The sequence below is a fragment of the Aethalodelphis obliquidens genome, unplaced genomic scaffold (assembly GCF_003676395.1).
Source record: "Aethalodelphis obliquidens isolate GAN/ISIS:26980383/991018 unplaced genomic scaffold, ASM367639v1 scaffold19, whole genome shotgun sequence".
Classification (NCBI taxonomy): Eukaryota; Metazoa; Chordata; class Mammalia; order Artiodactyla; family Delphinidae; genus Aethalodelphis; species Aethalodelphis obliquidens.
In genome coordinates, this window is record NW_020837963.1 from 1,676,433 (window position 1) to 1,698,543 (window position 22,111).

The window sequence follows — 22,111 nt, forward strand, 5'->3', positions numbered from 1 at the left end:
GGACTAGGTGTAATTTAATTATTTTATATATGCTAGTCTTGCATTCTGTTCAGAGTATTGATTTCCTGAGGGCAGCAACCATTTCCTATTTAAGATGTGTCCCATTCAATGAGTACTGTGTATCCCATGAATTCACAGAACCTTGGGTTCAGTGGGATGAAAACAAGAGAAACAAAATCCAGGAACACTGTTATTAAGCAACATATAATCATATTTGGGTGTCAAGAAGCTCGTGCAGTGCTCGGTGCATAGTAGATACTCGGCAAACATGCCTGGACTGGACTTAACTAATTTTTCTCTCTCCAGAGCTGAGATTTTAGGAAAGACAGAAGGTTTAATGACAGGTTGGAAAGTGCCGTGTCTGTGAGAAGTTTAACTCAATTTATCTTCTCTGCATGCTTTGTACAGATTATACTCCCAACCACCTCTTGCCACAGTCAGACCCTCTTAAAAATCGAGTAATGATAATAATACATTTACCTTCTTCCCAGTGATAGTATCATTCACACCTCCATTGAAACCCAGTGGGAGGTTTGGCTGTGAGGCATCACACTCAGGGGGAGTCAGGTACGATTATTGTAATGAGACTCCACGCTCAGAAATGCAGGAAAGAAAACCTCCCAAACATGAAGCAATTTCTGTTAAGATACTCATTTTATATCAAATATTCAAACTCCTCTTTATAAATAGGAGAGAACGAAAGGACACTCTTCCAGGGAAGATTTTATGTGGACGAGAACAAAAGGGCACAATATTTTATGATCAGTTTTGAGATGAAAGTGGCACGCCTGCCTTATTCATTGGCTTTTTCCATTTCCAGAAGTCTAATTAGATTGTTGGTTTAATGGTGGTGAGATAATGTAGTGGCAACTGAAAGCAACTGTGTTAATGAGAAGAGGGGACAGTGCTTTGGGTTTCCTGTAATTAATGGAGAGTTTTTGAAAAACTTCTTGGTTCCAGTGAAGTTGGCATACTGAGCCCAGCTGTGGAGAGGGGGGACAAGGTCTTTCCTGCTTATTGCTGTGGAAATGGCCTCAGGCAACGTGGAAGAACTGTGTAATGACCGTCATTAAGAATGATCTTTAGTGGTCCAGGCAGACTGTAAGTCAGTCTAAGAGACTGGAGAAAGAATTTAGAGAGAATAGACAGGTGTGACAAAGAGAAAGAGACAGACAGAAAGACACAGAGAGAGGTATAACTCACCCGCAGCCCTCTCCACTCTACGTTTGAGGGTCACTGGAATAATCCCAGAGCACCTCCCAGGGGGCCTCCTTCTCCTGCTGCTTAAACGAGAATTGACTAGACAAGACTGGATTAGAATAGACTAGAACGGATCTCTGCAAACCCCTTCATGTTGCAGCTGAGGAAATTGAGCTCAGAGAAGTGAACTGAATTACAAATATTACCTGCTAGGAATTAGGAAACCTGGACTCTTTCTGGCTACCACACAGACGTAAAGTGAAAACTGCATTTGAAATTCAAGGACCAGTATTACTGCATAGCCTGCAGTACTTAATTCATTTCCTTAGGTGAGTCACAGTCTAAATGAGACTTCTGAGTCTCAGTTTCCTTACCAGTGAAATGAGAAAAATAATTTCTGCTTTTTAGGCAGTAGTGAGAAAGAAATGAAACAGCACCAATCCCATGTTCAAAACAATAGATCACTATTTTATGCCCCCTCTCATGTTAAAAATGAAGTCATGTCATTCCAGGATTTAATCATGTTAAGTCATAATTTAGTCATGTTATGACTCAGATCATAATACCCATTAACTATATTTAGAAGTTTTATCCTCACTACCTCCTCCAAATACCCTTATCTCAGGGCACAGTCAAACCCCACCCCCTTACCTGTTAGGGCTTCATATTGAGCTCATCTTACTGGAACTTCTATAAGGCTTTGTTACAAGTTGTCAGATATTTTTTTAAGTACCTGCCACAATGATACATACAAGTAAAGATTAGTGCTTGCCCTAGGAGAACTTTCACACTATTTGGGAAGGCCTGACTCTAAGACGTGAGATGGCCAAGTAATATTTTTAACTTAATAGATTGAATAATAATCTCAGATACTAACAGAGCTATCATTTAGCAACCAAGAAATCATTAGTTTCCAACTGAAGGGCACTAAGGGAGTTCAGAGGACACTGAGATGACCTGTGCATGGGTATGTGTTTATTCAAAGAAGGAGGAACTTGTACACATAAATGTGTCCCTTCACTCAGAAGTTCTATGGGATTTTCAGAATGAGCTTCTCAATGGAAAGCTGGAGATTATACTGGCCTAGGTGTAATTTAATTACACTAGGACACTGAGATGATCTGGGAAGAGAAGAGTTGAGATGGCCTTCTAAGGATGGAACAAATTAAAAGCACAGATATCTCTAAGACAGGAGTGTATGTGGAAATAATGGCAGATGAGGCTGGAAGAGAGGTTTAGGGTCAGAACCTAGAGTCCCTGAAATTCTAGAATGAGTCATGGTGACCCTTCTGAAGGACAGTGATATCAAAATAAAGCCATGGGCCAATAGCTGTCTGCAGTTGTATTTTGATTGGCCTACACAGGTTTATACATTTTTTTAAATTAATCTGCAGATTGTAAACATCAGGAGATTTACATAATAATCAAGAGTTCTGGCTTTTTGAAACTCATATTATCTGATAACTTTGGGCTTAGATTCCTACCTGGCAACAATGATTGATACAGAATAACATTTGCCCCATTAGATGGGCCATATTCTCTTTAGTTTCCCATGTCCTCCCCTATTCCCCCCACCTTTCTTCCTAATCCTGGCCAACCTCACTCATTATATTGGCTGTCTGGCTCCCTATAGGGAACCCTTAAAGGCATTTGACCTGGAGAAAGCAGCAGGATCAAAACAATATGCAAGAAGGCCTAGTCTAGCAGAAGTAGGGCAGGTGATCTGTAGTAATACCTTGTGTTATTCAACTATGAAATTTGGCGGTTAGAAAAGGCCTTTGAAATTGTAAAACTGAGAGAATTTGGTGTTCTGATGCAGTCATTAGTAGAAAATTAACAGGAAACCCAGGTTTTCTCATTTCTTGTCCAGCTCCTTGTCTTTTTTTGCCTTCTTAAGGAAATATGATATAAAACTCACTTTGAAATAGGGCAACCCTTGCTTGAATCTTTGAGTCCATGACTTCTAAGATGTGTCCTTTGGGGCAATTATATAATTTTGGGGGGCAATTCTTTGGGGCAATTATATAATTATATTATATAACCTCTGAGGTCTCAGTTTTCATCTCTGTACAACAGAGATAGTAATGTCTTCACATGGTTGTGATCACAGTTAAATGAGGAAATATGTGAAGTACTGCAGACTGCACCATAGATTCTCCAAAAATATTAGATTCTCCCCCTTTCCCATAGTTTCATATGAGAGCAGAGATGATGCTGTCCACTTACCTTGTATGGTCTATGGTACGACACAAAGAGTACATGCTACAAAAACAGTCATTGAGTAAATGAATGACCCAAGAATACGTACACCCCACCCCACCCCCAGCAAAGAATAAAAATTCTTTTTCTCCCACTCCCCCACCCAAGCTCCTAAAATGTGACATCTGTTATTTTAATGTCCTTTGTAAGTAACTCTATTAGTTTGCTTTATGAGGTCTACTTTCGAAAGAGACAAAAGGAGAGAACTTAGCTGCTTACCATCTCTCTCAAAGTTTCTCACCTGTTGAAGAATCCTCTTCCCTAGGAATTGTTCTGTTTCCTTGAAACCTCTTTAAACTAAGAGAGACCAGATAGCCTTCATACAACAATAAGGAAACGTGAGTCTGTGTACCAATGGACAATTTCTAAGGACAGAGAGAAAGTACTGATGGAGGGAATTTCAACTGTTCAGTGATTCCAGCAATGTCTGTGAACACCCTGTGTGGCCTGGACCCAGGACTTGCCCCATAAAGATGACAGAGCTCAGAACAAAAGAGAGTAAGCCTGATATTACCTTTAAATTCAGCAGGGGATCAGACCAGCTTCAAGCAGTGTTCCTGGGTTGCTGGGAATAGTTTCAGTGCTCAGAAACACTCCTCCAAGGGATTTTCTTGCCCTCCAATACCTGAAAATATTTTGAGAGAACTTTCATTATTTTGAAATTCAGGTTTTTGTCAGTGCCTTTTAGGTCCAATCCTGGTCTTTGTCTCGTACAAGTTGCCAGAGTTAAGTGATTTGGGCTTTACATATGGAAAGTTCATTTTGTTGTGTAATTAATGGGAAGCAGACTTTGGGAAGCTGATGATCCAGGCCCTTATTTATATGAGAGCATATGTCTGTGTTTTGTTTATGACTCACTCTCTTACTCCACTCATTGTAACTTGGGTTTGTTTACACTAACTTTTCCTAGAATCCGAGCCACATGGTATATGAGCCAATAATTTATGGTTTCTAAAAGGGAAAGATGATGAATGAGCTTTTTCCTGTTAAATTGTCAAATCTTAAATTGAGAAGTATTTGCTGCGTTAAGTCTGTCCAAGCTTATATTTGAAAAAAAAAAAAAGGTAAAGCAATAGCAACAAAAACAAAAACCCCAACCTACTGGTATAGTGCTCACAACTTGAATGTATATATAATTTGCCAAGAGAGCACGTGACCACTCCCCCACAATAAACCATTATAATTCTGATCCAAATGTTCAGCAATGAAAAGACCATTCATCCCCCCACCCCCCACCCCTCCTCTCTCTCTGGCTCTGTCTCTCTCATTTCTGGTGTTACATAATTAATATATAATATGTACATGTCTCCCTTTTCCAGGGGACCCATTGTTTTAATCAATCGGTGGACTTAAATGTTCAAGCTGGTTTTCTTAATGGTGCTAAATAAGTTCCAAACTTGTTTTTGTCATTGAAGCTTCACTTCTCCTATGGGGTGGTTTGGATTTCAGTCTATATTTCACAGTACTTCAGTGCTTTTTGTCATAGCTTGGATACTCCAAACAGTTAGTGGTGCTCTGAGGAGAGTAGGGAATCGCTAAAATATGTGAAGATCTAGCTTAATTTACAGTGATTTGGATCCCCTTCAATAAATCCTTTTCTATTTTACACACAGATTTTACAAAATAGATGGTAAGTGTTGGCTTAGGGTGAGTCATATGGATTGATTCCATTTCAAGTAAGTCAGCTGAGCTTGTGCTGGTCCCCAGTAGGAGGAAGTTGGAACTGAGTGCCTAGCACAACGCCTGGCACAAAGTGGGCTCAATCCATATTTGTTCTAAGAATACATAAAAATGGCTAAGATATGGTCCTTGTGCCTTAAGAAAACACAACTTAAGAGAAGAGATAAATGCAGATTAATCCCATGATCTTAAAACAGGACAGACTATGTGAAGTGCTATCAGAGAGATATAAGCAATGTACAGGGGACCAGAAAGATTAACGTTGAAATGAGAGTACTTCATGGCTTTTAGGAAGAGGACTTTATTTCACTGAATTCCAGCTGAAATTGGAAAGCACTGGAACCACACCTAGCATTGTTTTGTCTTTTTCTCTTTTTTTCCCACTAGGGTAGGAGAATTGCCTCTGGATAAAAGAAAAATGTAAGACTTTTCTTTCCCCACTGCAATGTCAGATGCAATATCCTTTCTGGCAGAAATAATAGAGTTGGGCATATACCTGTAGGCTATGCAAAATTATTGTTTCTGTGGTACATCCATTGTCTACTAACCAGACACAAAAATATATGAAAGTCTAAAGCAATGGGTATAAATTGCTTGCTGGTGTTATGAAGAATTCAGGGATATTTTATTGTATAAATTGACATTTTTTCTTGAAAAACTTCAATAAAGAGAAAAATAGTAGAAGGCGCTTGAGTCACATGAATCATGCCCAGAGGGATTAAAGGGAAGGTTGACATGACGGTATTCAGACTCCCTGGAAACCTCACAAACATGGACCCTCTCTGAGAAAACAAAAATAAGATTCCAGACTTTCACAATGGACTAAAACCAATAAAATTAAATTTTGTAAATTTAAATAGAAGGCTTGCTTTTAAGCTCAAAAACCAATTCCACATAGCAATGGCCAAGTTTGGTGGCCAAACTTATGAAAGTGTTTAAGAGAGTTAATTGAGCTTCCATTTAATATGAACCAACCGTGTGATATTGCTGCAAAAAAAAAAGAAATGCAGGTTGTTTTGTTGGTTGTCTGTTTTTAATGTAGCTCACATTAATAGAACATTAATAGAAGTGTAGTGCCTTATGCATTCATCACTTCATACTTGGAAAATCAGTTCAATTCTGGGCACCAAAATTTAAGGTGGGATTTGTCAGATGATTAAATCTCCAGAGGAAGGTAATCAAAATGGAATATAGCCTAGAAGTAATCTCATATGAGACACAGATGAAGGAATTGAGGATATTTTACCTAGAACAGAGAAGACTTGGAGGTGTATAACTATTTTTACAGAATCATATTTATTCTGAAGTGAGGGTCCTGCCAAGAAATTAAGAGATTTGTCTGAAGGCAGAGAACTGAGGGGTGAAAAGTCACGATGAGAACTTCATTCTCCTAACGTCCTGGTCAATATGTTTTCTAACAAAACAAATTGTAAACAGATTGTAAACAAAAGTCTGAGTTTTAAGTAAACAAATGCAATTATTAAGTCCAGTTAGAAAACAGACCATGAATACCAACAATTTGATGTAATTCTTGAAGTTCTAGCACGGTCAATAAGGATTTATTTCATCTGAGCCTAAATATTAAAAATGTGAAAATTTTCATGAGAGCATGTTTGTTACATTATTCTTTGTTCTTCTAATTTTTTTTTCCAAATTTAAAAGAAAGGAAATCTCTCACAATCAAGTATGAACATGCATCTACAATAGTTGGAGTATTATATAAGGGATGGTATTTATGGTTAAGGATACTGCTATGCCACATTTGAGAGGAAAGAAAGAAGAAATATAAAGAGCCCTTTGAGAGCGTGCAACCACCCCCGCCGTGTGACCACCTGGCATGCTGTGAGACTCAACAGATGTAGCGTCAAACTTTTTGGCATTAACTGCATTTCTATCCAGCCTCTCACGTTGTCTAGTCAGTCTGCTGGGGCTTGAGCTACATGCAACATACAAAAGCCAGAGTTGATTGAAACAGAGAGGGGTTAAATGTTCCTAGTATTCCTCAGTTTATGAGTGCCACCACTCACAATTCACTCCTCGCCAACCCAATCTGACTCTAATAAGTATCACCCCCAGAAAAACTCCCAGAGTTAAAATTCTTCTGTGGATTCATCCTGGGCAATTCCTACTAATAATATGCACAGTGCACCTTAGAGGCTGATACAGTTGCCCCTGTTTCTAGTTCTCTGATCTCTGAACTCTCACCCTTCACCCAGCTTTCTCAGGCCAAAGCCCTGGTTCCCTTCCTTAGAGGTTCTCTGAACAATCTGGCAGTGTTCTTATTCATCTTAGTCTCTGCAAATCTTAGTCTCTGGAGACAAGTTACCACTGCCTTTATCTGTCCAAAGCCATAGCTGGTTTGTCCAAATTCCAGGCTCACGAAATGACTGGCATTATTACCCTGTGGTCAGAAAACTCAAGGATTCTGAAAACCTAGGGACCAGGACCACACAACTGCCTTACCGAATAAAGGAGGTCAGCATCAAATCCCATTCCAGAGTCCCATGGATGGGACACTCTTGACTGCCTTGGAATTACATGCAATTCAATTAAAGGTGCTCTAGGGAAGAGGAAGATTAATGATATTAGGCTTTGGCTTCTAGGATTTACAATCTGAAATGATCTAGCAGGAAATATTAATCAAGCACCTACTATGAGAAAGGAGCTGTGCTCTTTGTTATGAGGGGTACAAAGAACACATGCTGTCTTCAGGAAGCTTTAATGGCTTCTTAGGCCTTGCCCTCATAGAAAGTTAAATTCCTCTAGGATTAAATACTGCATGAATGAAGTCTTCGAGAGTCTAGAAAAACAAAGGAAAACTTTTAAGCAGTTCAAATTTTTGATCATGAATGATATTGGTAACATAATTTTGAAGTTACCCCATGTAAATACATATTTAGAATATGTGTACTCATCTTTTAAAATGTAAACTTTAAAAGGTGAGATAAATCTGAAATAAATAATATTCTTAAAATAAATTTAAATTTCATTTAACTGTATTATTAATGAAACAAATTTTTACTAATATTAATATTTTGAATAAGTTTCAGAGAGGACCAAGTGATTGAGTTTGAATACTTCTTTTTGAAAATCTTGGGGTTTTTCTAACACTTGTGATTAAGCAATTTGAAGGTCTCATTTCAAATTCAGTTTGTTTCAATACTTGTTAGTAGATGTTGTAGGTTAAAAGGATATTTCACATAAACGTAGATCCAAAAGGAGAAAGCGTATCATTTTGCTTAAATCATAATACTATTTTTTTCAATCCCATCCATCAATTAAGTAAAGGGTTTTTTTGCTGAAATTCAACTAACCAACTTCCTTTATTAACAGTCAGATGGTCTTGCATTTCAAAAGACATTGAATTTTTTTAATGAGTTCAAATCTCTGAAACCCTTCATTTGGAAGTTAACTCTGTTTACAAGATTTTTTAATTTGCATATTTAAGGATGTTATAGGTTATAATATCATTTTCAGCAACAAAATTGTCAAAAATGGAAACATTTCCAATCAATTTTAAAAAATGCTGTCTCCATAGTATGAGTTTGCTTCTAAAAGCAGTTACTTTTTGCCCATTTTGCCCTAAAGGGACATTAAGGGGTTTTTTTGTTTTTTGACAACTGCTAGGTAACATTACAGACAGCCCATTGACAGCACTGAGAAGGTGAAAACATTTAGAACACTTCTCTCAAAGTAGAAGAAAATTGCCAAATTTGTCTTTGAAAATAGCAACTCTTTTATACAGTTTGCTGCAAGGTAACCAATAAAACTCTCTGTGGTATATAACATATTTCATGGATATTCCTGACCTCATTACAAAGTATTTTTATTTTTTGTTAAAGTTTTTTTTATTGTTTAAAGATCTTAATTTTCTAAACCATGTTCAGGACCTGACAACACCTGAAGGGAATAAACTGATGGGATGCCATCAGCCTCTTGAATGCATGTGGTCTCTTCTTTTCCCAGGAACCTCATGCCCAACTGTGACAGGTGACACATCATGCAGCCCAAATAAGGGCATCACCCACCATCGCTCCATATAGTAAGCATTAGAATGCTTAACTTAGTTCTTATTTTTCAGATAAGATATAAATAATATAAATTAAAATAATGTATATAATTATATATTATATAAAAATGTATATATAATAAAGTTAAATACATCAAATTTATATTTTACATATATGTACATATATTTACATAAAATATGTATATTATAAAATATATTTTTATATATTTTATATACTTATACAAAAATATTATTATATAATAATATGTCTTTATTGCAGCCCAGTTTCCTCCTTGGGAACATGCACCCCACTTGAGAGGCTGCCAATTTAGAACAGGATCAGATCTGGAGAGGCAGAGAGGAGCTCCCACACATAAACATGCAGGTGCACACCCACCGCTTCACCTCTCCATCAGTCGAACCGCTCCTCACCTCCTACCTTCACTTTTCCCATGGAGAAACGTGAAATAGGAGCAAAACAAAGACCAGGGTCTCCTAATCCATTGCAGCTGAGATGGAATGTTCTTTCACAGTAAACCCCTAAGAGGAAGCTGTCATTTAATAGTCAAGCAGTGGGCTTCCCTGGTGGCGCAGTGGTTGAGAGTCCGCCTGCCGATGCAGGGGACACGGGTTCGTGCCCCGGTCCGGGAAGATCCCACATGCCGCGGAGCGGCTGGGCCCGTGAGCCATGGCCGCTGAGCCTGCGCGTCCAGAGCCTGTGCTCCGCAACGGGAGAGGCCACAACAGTGAGAGGCACGCGTACCGCAAAAAAAAAAAAAAAAGTCAAGCAGTTACTGTGCATTAAACAAGCTAGTCACATTTTCAGAGAAACCCCAAACTGTACTAAGGTGACTTTAAGAACAGAATGGAAGTACCATTCTATCGTGACAAATGCCCCACATCTGCTAACACTTAATTCTAAATTATGGCTTTCAAATTGGAAAGCAGTGGTATATAGCATGTGTGCTGATGACTGGCAGTGACTCTTCTGATGTGCTCTGACCACCAGAAGCCTCACCAGCCAAGGCAACTTGCCATCTTTTTCAAACGAGCTTTTAAGACCAGGACACAAAGGTTAATTTAAATTCTAAGGAAGAAGGAAAAAAGATTGCTTGCCAAGGCAAGTTGCTTCATATATCCCATTAGAAAATAAAAAGCAGCATTTGGAAAACGAGATCATTATTGAGTTAAGTACAAAAGTATCCAAAAAAATGCACATTTTCATGGGAGAACATTAAACAATTGAATTCTCTTGAACTTGTGTTTGCTGCCCATGTACTACATACCAAATCTTGTACTGCTGTGTGAATAACTGGGAGTACAGAGGGAAGACATGGCCTTTGCCTTTGAAGAATCTTCTAAGTATCAGCATACAAAGCAATTCACACTGCAGCTCTGTGCCTTGACTGAGGCTGATGGTTCTCCAGCCCTGTCCGTCTGGAGGGCAACTCCACTCCGGGCAGTTCTGCAGTCCCCAATATTTCTCTACCTTCCCAATTCAAACAGCAAGAAAAATTCTAATTAGTCTAGAGATAAATTTGCCTCCCTCTCTGACCCATCCAAAACTTTATAAAACTAGAATGTGTCTTACACATGGGCAAAGTCTCCAAATCATTAGCAACTATTTCTTAGGAACTTCTATACAGCTAAGCCTCATTAGCCCTTACCTTGCTCACAGTGCTTACACGACATCTGTATAAAAGTGTGCAAAAGCAGTGATAAGTCCAGTGTTTGATTATCATAAAAGAAGTAGCAAAATCAACAAACACTGATGAGCCAATCATCTGATAATGGGAGCAAAGAGAAAATCTAGATCTGGATCAAAACCAACTCAATCATTTGCATGGCAATTTTAGGTACAGAAAAAGTCTACAAGATGATTTGCATTGCAGAGTTACGAAGAAATGAATTCATATTTTGCCTTGGCCACTCATAATTATTCTTTAAGGCTAACAAAGAACAGGCAAGATATAGGACAATTATAGGAAGGAGAGCAAATATGGAATCAATCTTGGTGCAAGAGCCCAGAAATTACTGTCTAATAATGAAACAATTTGAAGAGAGAAAAATCTGTTAACATTTAGAGGAACAGTGAAATCATAAGCAGTAAGGAGAAAGATTTGTGAATATCAAACCCTGCCAAGTCCAAAGCCCTCCTCTCCACCACACTAGGATTTCAAAATTATTAGATGAAATAAATGTCGTAGAAAGCCACCTCACTTTTGGTAAGGCAATAGATAATGAGTATAGGTAAGAATTATAGCAATCTTTAAATACAGAAGCATCTAGTCTAACTGTTCAGTGTAATAGATGAAGAGAGACCCAGAGGGGCTAAGAGGTTCATTCTAGTTCAGCTTGGTTTCCAGCTGTCCCTGCCCAGAGCCCTTCCTACTGACCTGCACTCTGGTGCTGTTCACACACGAAGTAATGAACCTACACTGAAAATTTGGATAATACATACAGGACAAAATAAAATTCAGATGTTCAGTAGATGTGAAACCCCTCAAAAAGTGTAATGTGAAAAAGAAAGAGGGATATTAAGTCTTAACACTTGAGGCCCTCAGTGGAGATAGGACTATGACATATGTTTATGCAGTTGGTCACAACATAAAATGCACAGTGCTCATTCATTCTTTCCTCCCATTCAGTCAGGAGGGTAGCTACCGGCAGGAGTTTTCTAGGGAGATTATGCATGCCCTTTACTGAGGACATTTATTCTTCTAAAGTTATTTAGGTGAAATAAAGCCCAAGAATATGAAAACCAGAGCACCCCCCACCCCCCGCCAGTCCTAACATCCTGAGAAAAATGTTTTACTGACACTAATCATTTATATTTTTTTAACCATGTATTATGGAACTAGCAAGTATATAGCAAAGTAGCAGAATAGCATGATAAACCTCTGTGTGCTCATCATTCAGTTTCAACATAATCAACTCATTTCAATCTTGTTTTAGGAATACTTCTACTCCCCTCCTCCCTCCCTTATTATTTTGAAGCCAGTCCCAGATGATATATGATTTCATCTATTAATAATTTTGTATGTATTTCTAAAAGACAGGTACTTTGAAAAATGATCACAATGCAATTATCACACCTAAGAAAGTTAGCAATAATTATATAATATCAAGAAACACCCAGACATTATTCAAATTTCCATGAATTTATAAAATATCTCTTTTGACAGATTGTTTAAATTGGTATCCAAGTATGATCTTTTTATCTCCTCTCTCTTTTAATTTACAGTTCCACCCTCCCCCCCAACCTCGCAACTTATTTGTTGAAGGCACCAGGTTGTTTGCCCTGAGCTTCCCACAGACTGTGCTTTACTGAATGGATCTTGGTGTGTCCTCTGTATTCCGCGGTACTTAGGTCTAGAGCTGAGCTGCCCAGTATGGTAGCCACTAACCACATGTAGCTATTTAACTTTAAATTAAACTAAATGTAGAGTCAATTTCTCAATCACTTGCCATATGTCAGGTGCCCAGTAGCCACATGTGGCTAGTGGCTACTGTATGGGACAGCATAGATATAGACCAGTTCCCCCACTGCAGAATTTCTATAGGACAGCGCTACTCTAGAGACTTGATAAAGTCCCATAAGGTAGCTTTGGAGGGAAGAAGTGTTGAAATCTCATCCACCCAGTCTTTGACTCACAGTTAATCTGCACTGGGGTCACTTTAAACCTTCACGTCTGGAATGAAATAAAAATTCAAGGGATCTGTGTATTTCTAAATTTACATAAATAATATGCTTACAAATACTTTTGTTATTTGCTTTATTCAAGTTTTTTTTTTAGATTTGACCATGTTGATATATTTATATGTATTTTATTCCTTTTAACAGACGTGTATACAATATTCCATTGTTTGAATGTATCGCAGTACTTCATTATCTTTTAAATTAATATTTATATTGTTTTAAGTCTTCTGTAACATACACTGAGCTTCAAGGGATGTCCTTGGCCTCCTGTTACATATGAGCAAAACAGGTGACCTGGCCTTGGGATCTCTGGGGCACTGGGCACACCCATCTTCAACTCTAGTAGTTATTGCCCAATCGCTTTCCAAAATGATTGTGTCAATTTGCTCTCCTGCCAACACTCTGCAAGTGTTCCTACTTCCTTACAGAATTATACATATTAGGTAGTTTCAGACTTTTAATTTTTACCAATATGGGTTCACATATATGCAGTAAAAGTACAAATTCAAGCAGGGAAAGGAAAGGAAATGGAATTGATGATGGAGCACTGACTTAGCTGACTCTAAAATGTTTTCTTAAACAAAAAAATAAAGCATGTATGGCAAAAAGTTAATGTTTATTAAATGTGAATGGTGGGTACAAAAGAGTCAGTTATGATATTTTTATTATTGTTTGGTAGGTTTACAGTAATCAGAATAAATTTTTATTTCATAATCACTTTTCAATGCAAGGGCCTAATAAAAAATTATGCAGCATCTAACAAATTATTGAATATGGAATTATCTACTAGGTTCCTTTTTGTTTGTTTGACATTTCATGCTAAAAAATAAAAGTACTGAGAAGAAATATCCATTGGTTGTATTTGCCCCAAATGATCTCCAGCTCAGCTCACGGAGTTTTCCAGTCAAGCTTTACTCAGTCAAGAATTGCCAACTAATTGCCCAAAATGATTTACTTTGTACCTGCATGCTGTATCATGTGTCACATAGCATTTTCTTCTCTTTGGATGATATAAACTAAAAAGAAGGTAAACTGCAAATGGAACTTTTATTTGGAATAATGCCAAATGTTTTGTGGGGTATTTCTGACTAGTTTTCATTTCTTCATGAACTCTGTGGACAAGGTAAATGGCTTAGCTCTGACATGGAGACCTGCTCTTAGTGTCACTATATTTGCAATGGTCAATTTAAAAATCCAAACTAAAACTCCTTTAGAGAAGAATATGATTATAAGGCAGCAACAATCAGTGTGATTCATCAGTGGAGAAACAGTTTTTAAATCCCTTCCATGTACAAGGCACCATGCTATGCCCTGTGAGGGACATAAAGACCAACAAAAGTCGGTCTCTGCATCTGAAAACTTAAAATCAAGCAAGCTTTTCCTTTTACAACACTAAGTACAAAAATTTTATTTTTGTAGCCAGAAGCTCACTCTGGCTTTGTTCTATTTTGATCTTTATAACTTATTTTAAAGATTGCTCAGTAGTTATTCATTGCACAGTAAGTCTCACAATGACCTTTGGCCAAAAGCAGTACCATTTTGGCCTGTCCTGTGGAACTCAGAGCTTCCCACTCCATGAAACTTGTGACATAAATAACTTCAAATAAAACCTTCTGGGAGATCTGTGTCGGGCACAACATGAGAGAGAAATGGGGAAAAGCAGGGAAAGAACCAAGCAGGAGTGCCCAAGAGTAAGTGACAGCAGTGTCTTTGTTTTCAGCATTTTTTCCTCATCTCCCTTAAGATATTTATTCTTCTGGTCCACTAGTAGTTGAAAAAATATGGGGTGACACAACAAACCACGATGCTAAAATGAAACACATTTGTTTTTAGGCCTGCAACGTTTCATAGGGTTGACGACAACTACATGGGCTTCTTTGGGGATGAGCATTTAGTGTAAATCACAGCAGCAAACACTAAGGACACACTTCTTAAGCTTATAAGTAGCCAGAGGGAGGAGCCAGTGTGACGATGGGTTATCAGGACGTGTGTGAGTGCCTGTGTTTATGTGTGTATACACATGTATGTACACGTTTGCCTCTAGTGAACAATACAAGGAGAAAGAACGATCTGAAGGAGGAAAGGTCTGCTGCGTCTTGAAGCCATTCACACTTTATGGTGTCTGAACTTCAAAATGAAGCAGTTCTGAAGGCTATTTAGTGGCGGCAGTACAGGACTTCCTGCGACTAGAAGTTTGGCTCATAAAATAGAGACGCATCTGGCCACCAGGACATGAAAAGAGCTCCTTGCAAACAACAGCCCGGTAGCACGGGTGTAAATGATTCAGAAACACCTGGCTGGTATTTCCCTTAGGGTTTCCAGAAGATGAACTAGTTAAGAAAGACTTGGTCAATTGGACATCATCAGGCAAGCTGAGAAGTCCAGACCACTGGGGAAAAAATTAGAGATGGGATCATCCCAAATAGAGTGTTCCTGAAAAGTATCCTCCCTCTGTCATTGGAGGAGGGTTAGAAATGTAATAGGTTCGGTTAGATATTCTAGTTCAGGTCAAGGCACCTCTTTTTCGATGCTGACGGTACAAATGAATGATCCAGATTGCTTGATCCAGAGGGCTGCTTGTCATTTTTTCCATTCAGCATCTTTTACAAAAAGATGAAGTATAGCCTAATGCTAAATTGAATTAGATCAAATGTCAAAGGGCTGAATAAAAAATAAAAGTTATGATAGGAGAAAGTAATGGGAGAATTTATATTGTGATTCTGACATTGATTTCCATGGTAGATCTTCCTACATTGTGTGAGCCTCAGTTTCCAAACTTAAAAATGGGAACAAGTGTATTTCATGGGATTGTTGTAGAGACTGAAATAATGAAATGCTTTGTACACATAATATTCAACCCATGTTTATTTTTATTACTTTTAATTTTAATAAAGGAAAAAGAAATAGTGGGTACTGCGTCATAGTTATAGCATTAATTTTCCATAATCTTCATAGCCAAATATAATGCCAGCTGTCACTGAAAAGACTAGGTTTAAGGCAGTCTGGCATCCTGTAATCAGTTTCTTCTCTCTTCCCTTCCCGCAGCCAGCTCCTCGCTGAAGAAGCGATTCAAGCGGCGGGAGATCGAAGCCATCCAGTGCGAGGTGCGGAAGATGTGCAACTACACCAAGATTCTGTCCACCAAGAAGAACCTGGACCATGTGAACAAGATCCTGAAGGCCAAGCGGCTGCAGAGACAATCAAAGACAGGCAACAACTTCGTCAAGAAGAGGAGAGGGCGTCCCCGGAAGCAGCCCACGCAGTTCGATGAGGACTCCAGAGACCAAATGCCGGTGCTGGAAAAATGCATCGACCTTCCCAGCAAAAGGGGTCAGAAGCCGAGCCTGAGCCCGCTTGTCTTGGAGCCGGCCGCCAGCCAAGACACCATCATGGCCACCATCGAGGCGGTCATCCACATGGCCCGGGAGGCTCCTCCCCTGCCCCCGCCACCGCCCCCGCCCCTCCCACCGCCGCCGCCGCCGCCGCCGCCACCCCCGCCGCCCCCTCTGCCCAAGACCCCCAGAGGAGGCGGGAAGAGGAAACACAAACCTCAGCCTGCGGCCCAGCCCACGCAGCAGCCGCCCCCGCAGCAGCCCCTTCCCCAGGAAGAGGAGGTGAAGGCTAAAAGGCAGAGGAAGTCGCGAGGGAGTGAGAGCGATGTCCTTCCCTAGGGTGGGCCTGGGCGTCAGAACCTGGGGCTGGGGAGACTGACGCATTGGAAGTGCAGTGAGCCGGGGCTGGGTCCGAATGCCCTTCTCTCCCGAAGCTGGGCAGGCAGACTCGGGCCAGATGACGGGGTTGAGCCTTCAGGAGCTCTTGGGAAAGCAAAGCAGGGGAACGTCTTCAAAAGAAGTGTGTCTGTGCTTTACAGCAGTTCCCAGCCAAGGGGCACTTCAGTATGGCTAGAGCCTTGACAGGCAGCACAAGACCCATCAAGGAGGAGAAAGACGGTGGTGCTCTCCGACAGCCGCCAGACCTCCCGCATCCAAGGTGCGCCCTTGATTCCGTTGCATTTGCTGGCCAGGAAAATTGAAAGGGGAACACCCTCAATTAGGAAACATTCCAAGGGTAGAAAAGCCGCAAATTTCTCAGCTGGCTTTGTTGTAAGCCACTTCCATTTAATTGGTTTTTATTTCTTTTGGTTTTTCAAGCTCGGCTAGGCTTTGGGGCACCAACATCATCTTCAGGTGACCTGAATCTTTACGTTAACAATACAGTTTCTCAGATGGACTCGTCATCAGAGGGTGGAATTGTAGTGATAGGCAACCTTAGACATGCATTCATAATTCTTCTGTGTGTCTCCTCTATCACACATATAATGATTTTTAGAATCATCTGTTCCTACTTTTTCTTTGCCCATTGTACTCCCATATGCCTTTTCATTAACTTATTTGCTGCCTTCTTTAACTTGGTACACACCTAAATAATGCAAACCTTACCTGTGTTGTAATGTTCACCCTTGGCATGCTGTCCCAAGGAACTTGGCTTTGAATTTCAGTCATTGTGAAACAAATACTTAGTATCAATAGAGCCTTTTAAAAATAAGTGATTTAGAGCATCCGAAGATACATTGACCCAGGTGTCAACCAGGTTATTTTTATACTTAAAACATATCAGCAAAGAATAGGCAGAATAAAATGGTTTTAATGCACCATAGAAAATGGGATAGCTGACAAATCACCAAAAATTGAAACCCCAGACCCACCAGAAAGACAAGTGTCTAGCAATGCCTTGGTATGTGGATTTTTTTTTTATACAAATAACTATCAAAGGTCATTGAAAAAAGGGAACAAAAAGACAATAGAAGTACATTGTCTCTTTTCATAAAAGCAAATGGGAGTAAGTGTTCTTATCTGGGAAAAAAAAAAAGAAAATGCTCAAAGGGTGTCACCACTCCAATAGTATCACACCACCTTGGACAAAGTATCCAAGTTGTGGTTGCCTTAATAAACTGAAACATTTTGTACATAATGTAATTATAAATCTATCAGTCTGCATGGATGCAAACTGTGTGTGACAAATCGTCTTTTAAATGGTCAGTTTCGACTACATTTCTCATCCAAGTTGTACTCTAGCCATTGGTTTAGTGTGGACAGATATTCCATCTCTATTATCCACCTCCACAGCCCAAGTAAAACATGTTAAGAAACTCAGAATGAATATGAAGTTATTCCATTGCCATAGATGTTTTCTAAAAGTCAGATGTGGAAATTTCAAAGTATTTTCAATTTCCTCCCTCACTCCTCCCCTTACCTTTCCTAAGACATCAAATACCTGGTATGATAGATTATAAAAAGAGACACTGAGAGACAGAATTAAATTTTCTAATGGGAATTAGAATATCTGGTTTACCTCCAAATTAAGTTTCTTTACAGGAAATTGCAAACGGCAGGAAATCATATTATTACTTCAGAACACAACATTATTTCCTTAGCGAAAGAAGGATTTTTGTTGGGAACATAGGAGAATAAGGGATGGGTTATCTATGGGAGTAAACTTTAAAATCCCAGGTTAATATGCTTGCGAACATCAGTGCTCTGTCATGGCACCACCAGTTGGTTGAAATCACCCACAGAGTCATCCTGTTCTGCACTGTCACCACAGACTTCACATCATGTGCTGCCACTAGGTCAGTTGCATTTAATCCCAGCAATATGTAAGTTTAAAGGAGTGCATTCTCCTTTTCTTCAAAGCTTATATCATAGATACTCAGTTTGTGACCTAGGTTGACCTTTGGCATTTCATACAGGTTGAACAGCAAAATCAAACCAACCACTTTCAATTTGTCATTCCCAAGCCATGTCTGAGTGGTTCCAAAGTCACTCAAGAGGAAGGTTTAAATTAGCCTTGCTCACCCCACCATTGCTATGAAAGAGCAACCATTTTCATTTCAATTAGGCCATAAAGTGGTTTCTCCTTTTTGGATTTTGAAAATAATTGATTTCATTCTTTCTTTTGCCTCTCTTCCTTCCAGTGTTGTACTCTTTCCCCAACCAAATCTGTGAGCAGACTAAGTCTTCCTGCAGAGGGGAATAAGCTGGCACTCTCTAAGCTTCTTAAGGAAGGACCTAAAGCTTAATTGGCATTAACCTCTAGTAGGTGAGAAATTTCAAATTAGGGTACATTAGAATTTTCAAACCAACGAAAGGTATTCCAGGAGAGATACAGCAGACTCGCACCTTATATGTAAATTCAGTTCTGCAGTTGTCATGTGAGTCAAATGCAAATCCTCTACATTTATGATCCTAAGGATAGATTGAAAAACTGCAGAGGAGCAAAACTGAGATAGGCTAACCCGCTGTTTGGAGGTGGAAGCAAGTCCAGTCACCTGCAGGGCTTCCCCTCTTTTCCATCAAGCTCCTCCCTCAGTATCACATTACTTTTATTTTTTCTTTTGCTTTCCATTAACCTAACCCATCTTATTAGTATGACCATTTCCTCATTTTCTAACTACCCACTTTGCATTAGCCTCTCCTCTCCTGTCCAGACTCAACATTGGGCCAGTCTCGTTTCACATCTGGTTGGTTGCAGAACAAGGATGAGAGCCCAGCTCTCCTGATCCACGTTGTGGAGGTCTGTAGCCACCCAACACTGCCTTCTGTGGCTGCATATTTATTTAGAGAAAATGTCATTTGGGATGCATGAGGCTCCATAAACAGATCCAAAAGTATTTCATAATAAGAGAAATTCCTTCGTTTTCTTTTCTGTTTCCTGGAATACTTGCCTTCAGCAAACAGGCATGAACCCACTTATAGGGAATCTGATTAGGGGTGAGCAAAGAATGAAATCTGTATAAAAACCACCTTGAAGGTGATGATGGGTCTCTGATCCACCTTCCTAAGTGGCTGGGGAGCCACTTGCTTTTCAGCCCCTCATCTCAAACGAGAGGAACAGAGTTTAACTTCCTCTAACAGCACTGCTCCGGCTACAGCCCGAGGAAGACGGGGCGAAGGAAAGGAGGGCGTGTCTGGGCTGGCTGGTGACCTGGCAGGCCTGGGACTCAACAGCCACTGACAGCCCCGACTAGGTGACTGAGGGCCGACAGGGTTAGCCTGTTAACTTGGCTGCTGTCCGGAGTGGGAGGTCACGGCCGACGGCAGTCGGAGTTTGTGTTCTGGGCATTGCTGGGTCTATAAATATGATAAGCAAGTGGTGACAGAATTATAGTATAAGGTGATGTACTACATGGAGATCATAAAGGATTTGGTTTTAGGACTTAAGTAGAAAATCCCACTCCTACAGCTTATTACCCGACAATATTCAGATAATGAGCTTTTGGAGAATATTTTTTCCCTACCACTAGGAAGATTTACCTGGGAACTGTCTAAAATCTATACATATATTTCCAAAGCCTTTAAATGCCAACTGTAGCATGGAGGGGGGTGGGGTGGGTGGCAGAATCTGAAATGCCTCAAAAGCCATTTAAGTGTTACATTGCAGGATTTTCAGTCCTTCACATTATGTAAAAGTAGATAAATATAGACATTATTCTCAACACTACCCTATAGTATCACAATGGTCCAAATGCCAGAGCTTACAGATAATGTCATCACAGTGCCTAGAAACTCGAACTGTAATATACCGTAGCATTTTCTTGGAGTTTTTTAAAGTTTCTTTCCACAATACCAGGCTCCCCCTGCCTCTTGTTTCTTGGAGAGTTTGCCCTACTGATGAGTCTGCCTCCCTTCTTGGACTCAGTCACTTGGGGAACAGTCTTAGAAGCACATATCAACCAAGGAAGAAACTTCCTGGATATCTCTTGCCCACTTGCCCAGGTATAATAAACACTAAAGGGGGGAAAATTGAAAAGAGCTGCCACTGGTCAACACAGAAGGGCAGTTCCAGCTTAGGTTGGTGTCTTTCTTTTTCTTCCTTTTTTAAAAAAAATCTATTTCTTAAATAATAAATGCACATGATGTGTTAAATATGTATATATATATTTCAAAAGAAAAAAATGGGGCACAAGATTGTCTTACAAGTCGTGCTGGCTAATTTTTAGTTTGTATTCATAAGTGGTTTTTAAAAGCCTTTTTTAAAGTGTAATTTGCATGTTCTACTTTGATTGTATGTAAACATATTTTAGAACAAAAAATGTATTTGTATTTTATTGAATATAGAGGCAAGAAAAATTGTACATTGTTTGAAATGTTCTTTTTGTAACAGTTTTTATTCATAAAGCATTTTTGTACATTTAAAATGAACATGGACTTGCTGTTATTTGAGGCGTAGATACATCTGGCATGCTTTACTGTCATGCTCCTCCATGGTCTTAGATGTTGGGTTTTAAACATTTTTTCTAAAAGAAAGCTCAGTCTTTTTCGCTACCAGATCAGGTTAGCACAGTATAGAGCACTTAACTATTAAAAAAAAAAGTTAATCCTATTCATATGTTATTCATTGTGTGAAATTAAAGACATTCAATTCAGTCTAACATGAGTTGTGAATTCTTTTGTTTTATTTTCCATCTGGTTCACATCACTAAGGAGTTTAACAGCATTTGGGGGTCTTTGCTCACACCAACTGGATATAGAATCATTGAGAAAATTCTTACCAAATTTCTGCCTTTTGTATGATTCTGGGAAGTACATTGTGGGCAAGATTTGAGTCTGATTTACAGGGTTACTGTTCAGAATATATTATACCTGGACATAAAGCCAAGACTGATTCAAAGAACCAGTCAGAACTCTGCTGAAAGCAATCCAAATGTAGTGTAAGATGTTGGAGACCCATCCTATCCTAAAATTTTAGAAGAACAGTATTGTTGGGGGTTAAGGCCTTCTTACTAAATATCCCATGGTGTTAGATAGCTGAAGGATGGATCTCTGGCTGGCCTTAAAATTTGACTGGAGTGTTAGGAAAGGCTATTTAATCAACCACAGGCAGTTACTGATCTATCCAAAGCCTGCAGGTCTGAGAAAGACCCTAAGGGCAGCATCCAGGAATACACAATCCTTGCTCTGAAGGAACTTACAAGGTCTGCATGTGGAAGATGAACTATAGTTCTAAGCAGAATATGGCAATTGGTAGAAGAGTGATGGGGCATCAGAAGAAGGGTGGAGCCCTTGAGGTGGCACTTTCTTCTCTTCCTACTCTTTCTGTTCTAATTTTTAGTTTACATTCAGAAATAGGTTTTAAAACTCCTTTTAAAAGTGTAAGTTGCACATTCTACTTTGAGAACTTGTAAACATACATACATTTACATATTTTTTGGTTCTTGCTTTATCTTCCGATGCACCGCTTTAAAAAGCCAGCAAGGTAAGTAG

The 22,111-nt window shown here is 39.3% G+C and overlaps 1 protein-coding gene across 2 annotated transcripts in view; it reads left to right on the plus strand.

Annotated features, from left to right (window-relative positions):
- The window catches only part of SETBP1 (SET binding protein 1), a 375,892-nt gene extending 354,613 nt beyond the window's left edge, over positions 1-21,279 (plus strand). The window contains exon 6 of one of the 2 annotated variants that reach the window (XM_027118403.1): positions 15,894-21,279. In XM_027118403.1, coding sequence (XP_026974204.1) covers positions 15,894-16,519 — 626 coding nt within the window. In that variant the 3' untranslated portion in view covers positions 16,520-21,279. The remainder of the gene's footprint in view (positions 1-15,893) is intronic. The other variant, XM_027118404.1, reaches the window with a different exon arrangement.
- Positions 21,280-22,111: the final 832 nt, after the last annotated feature.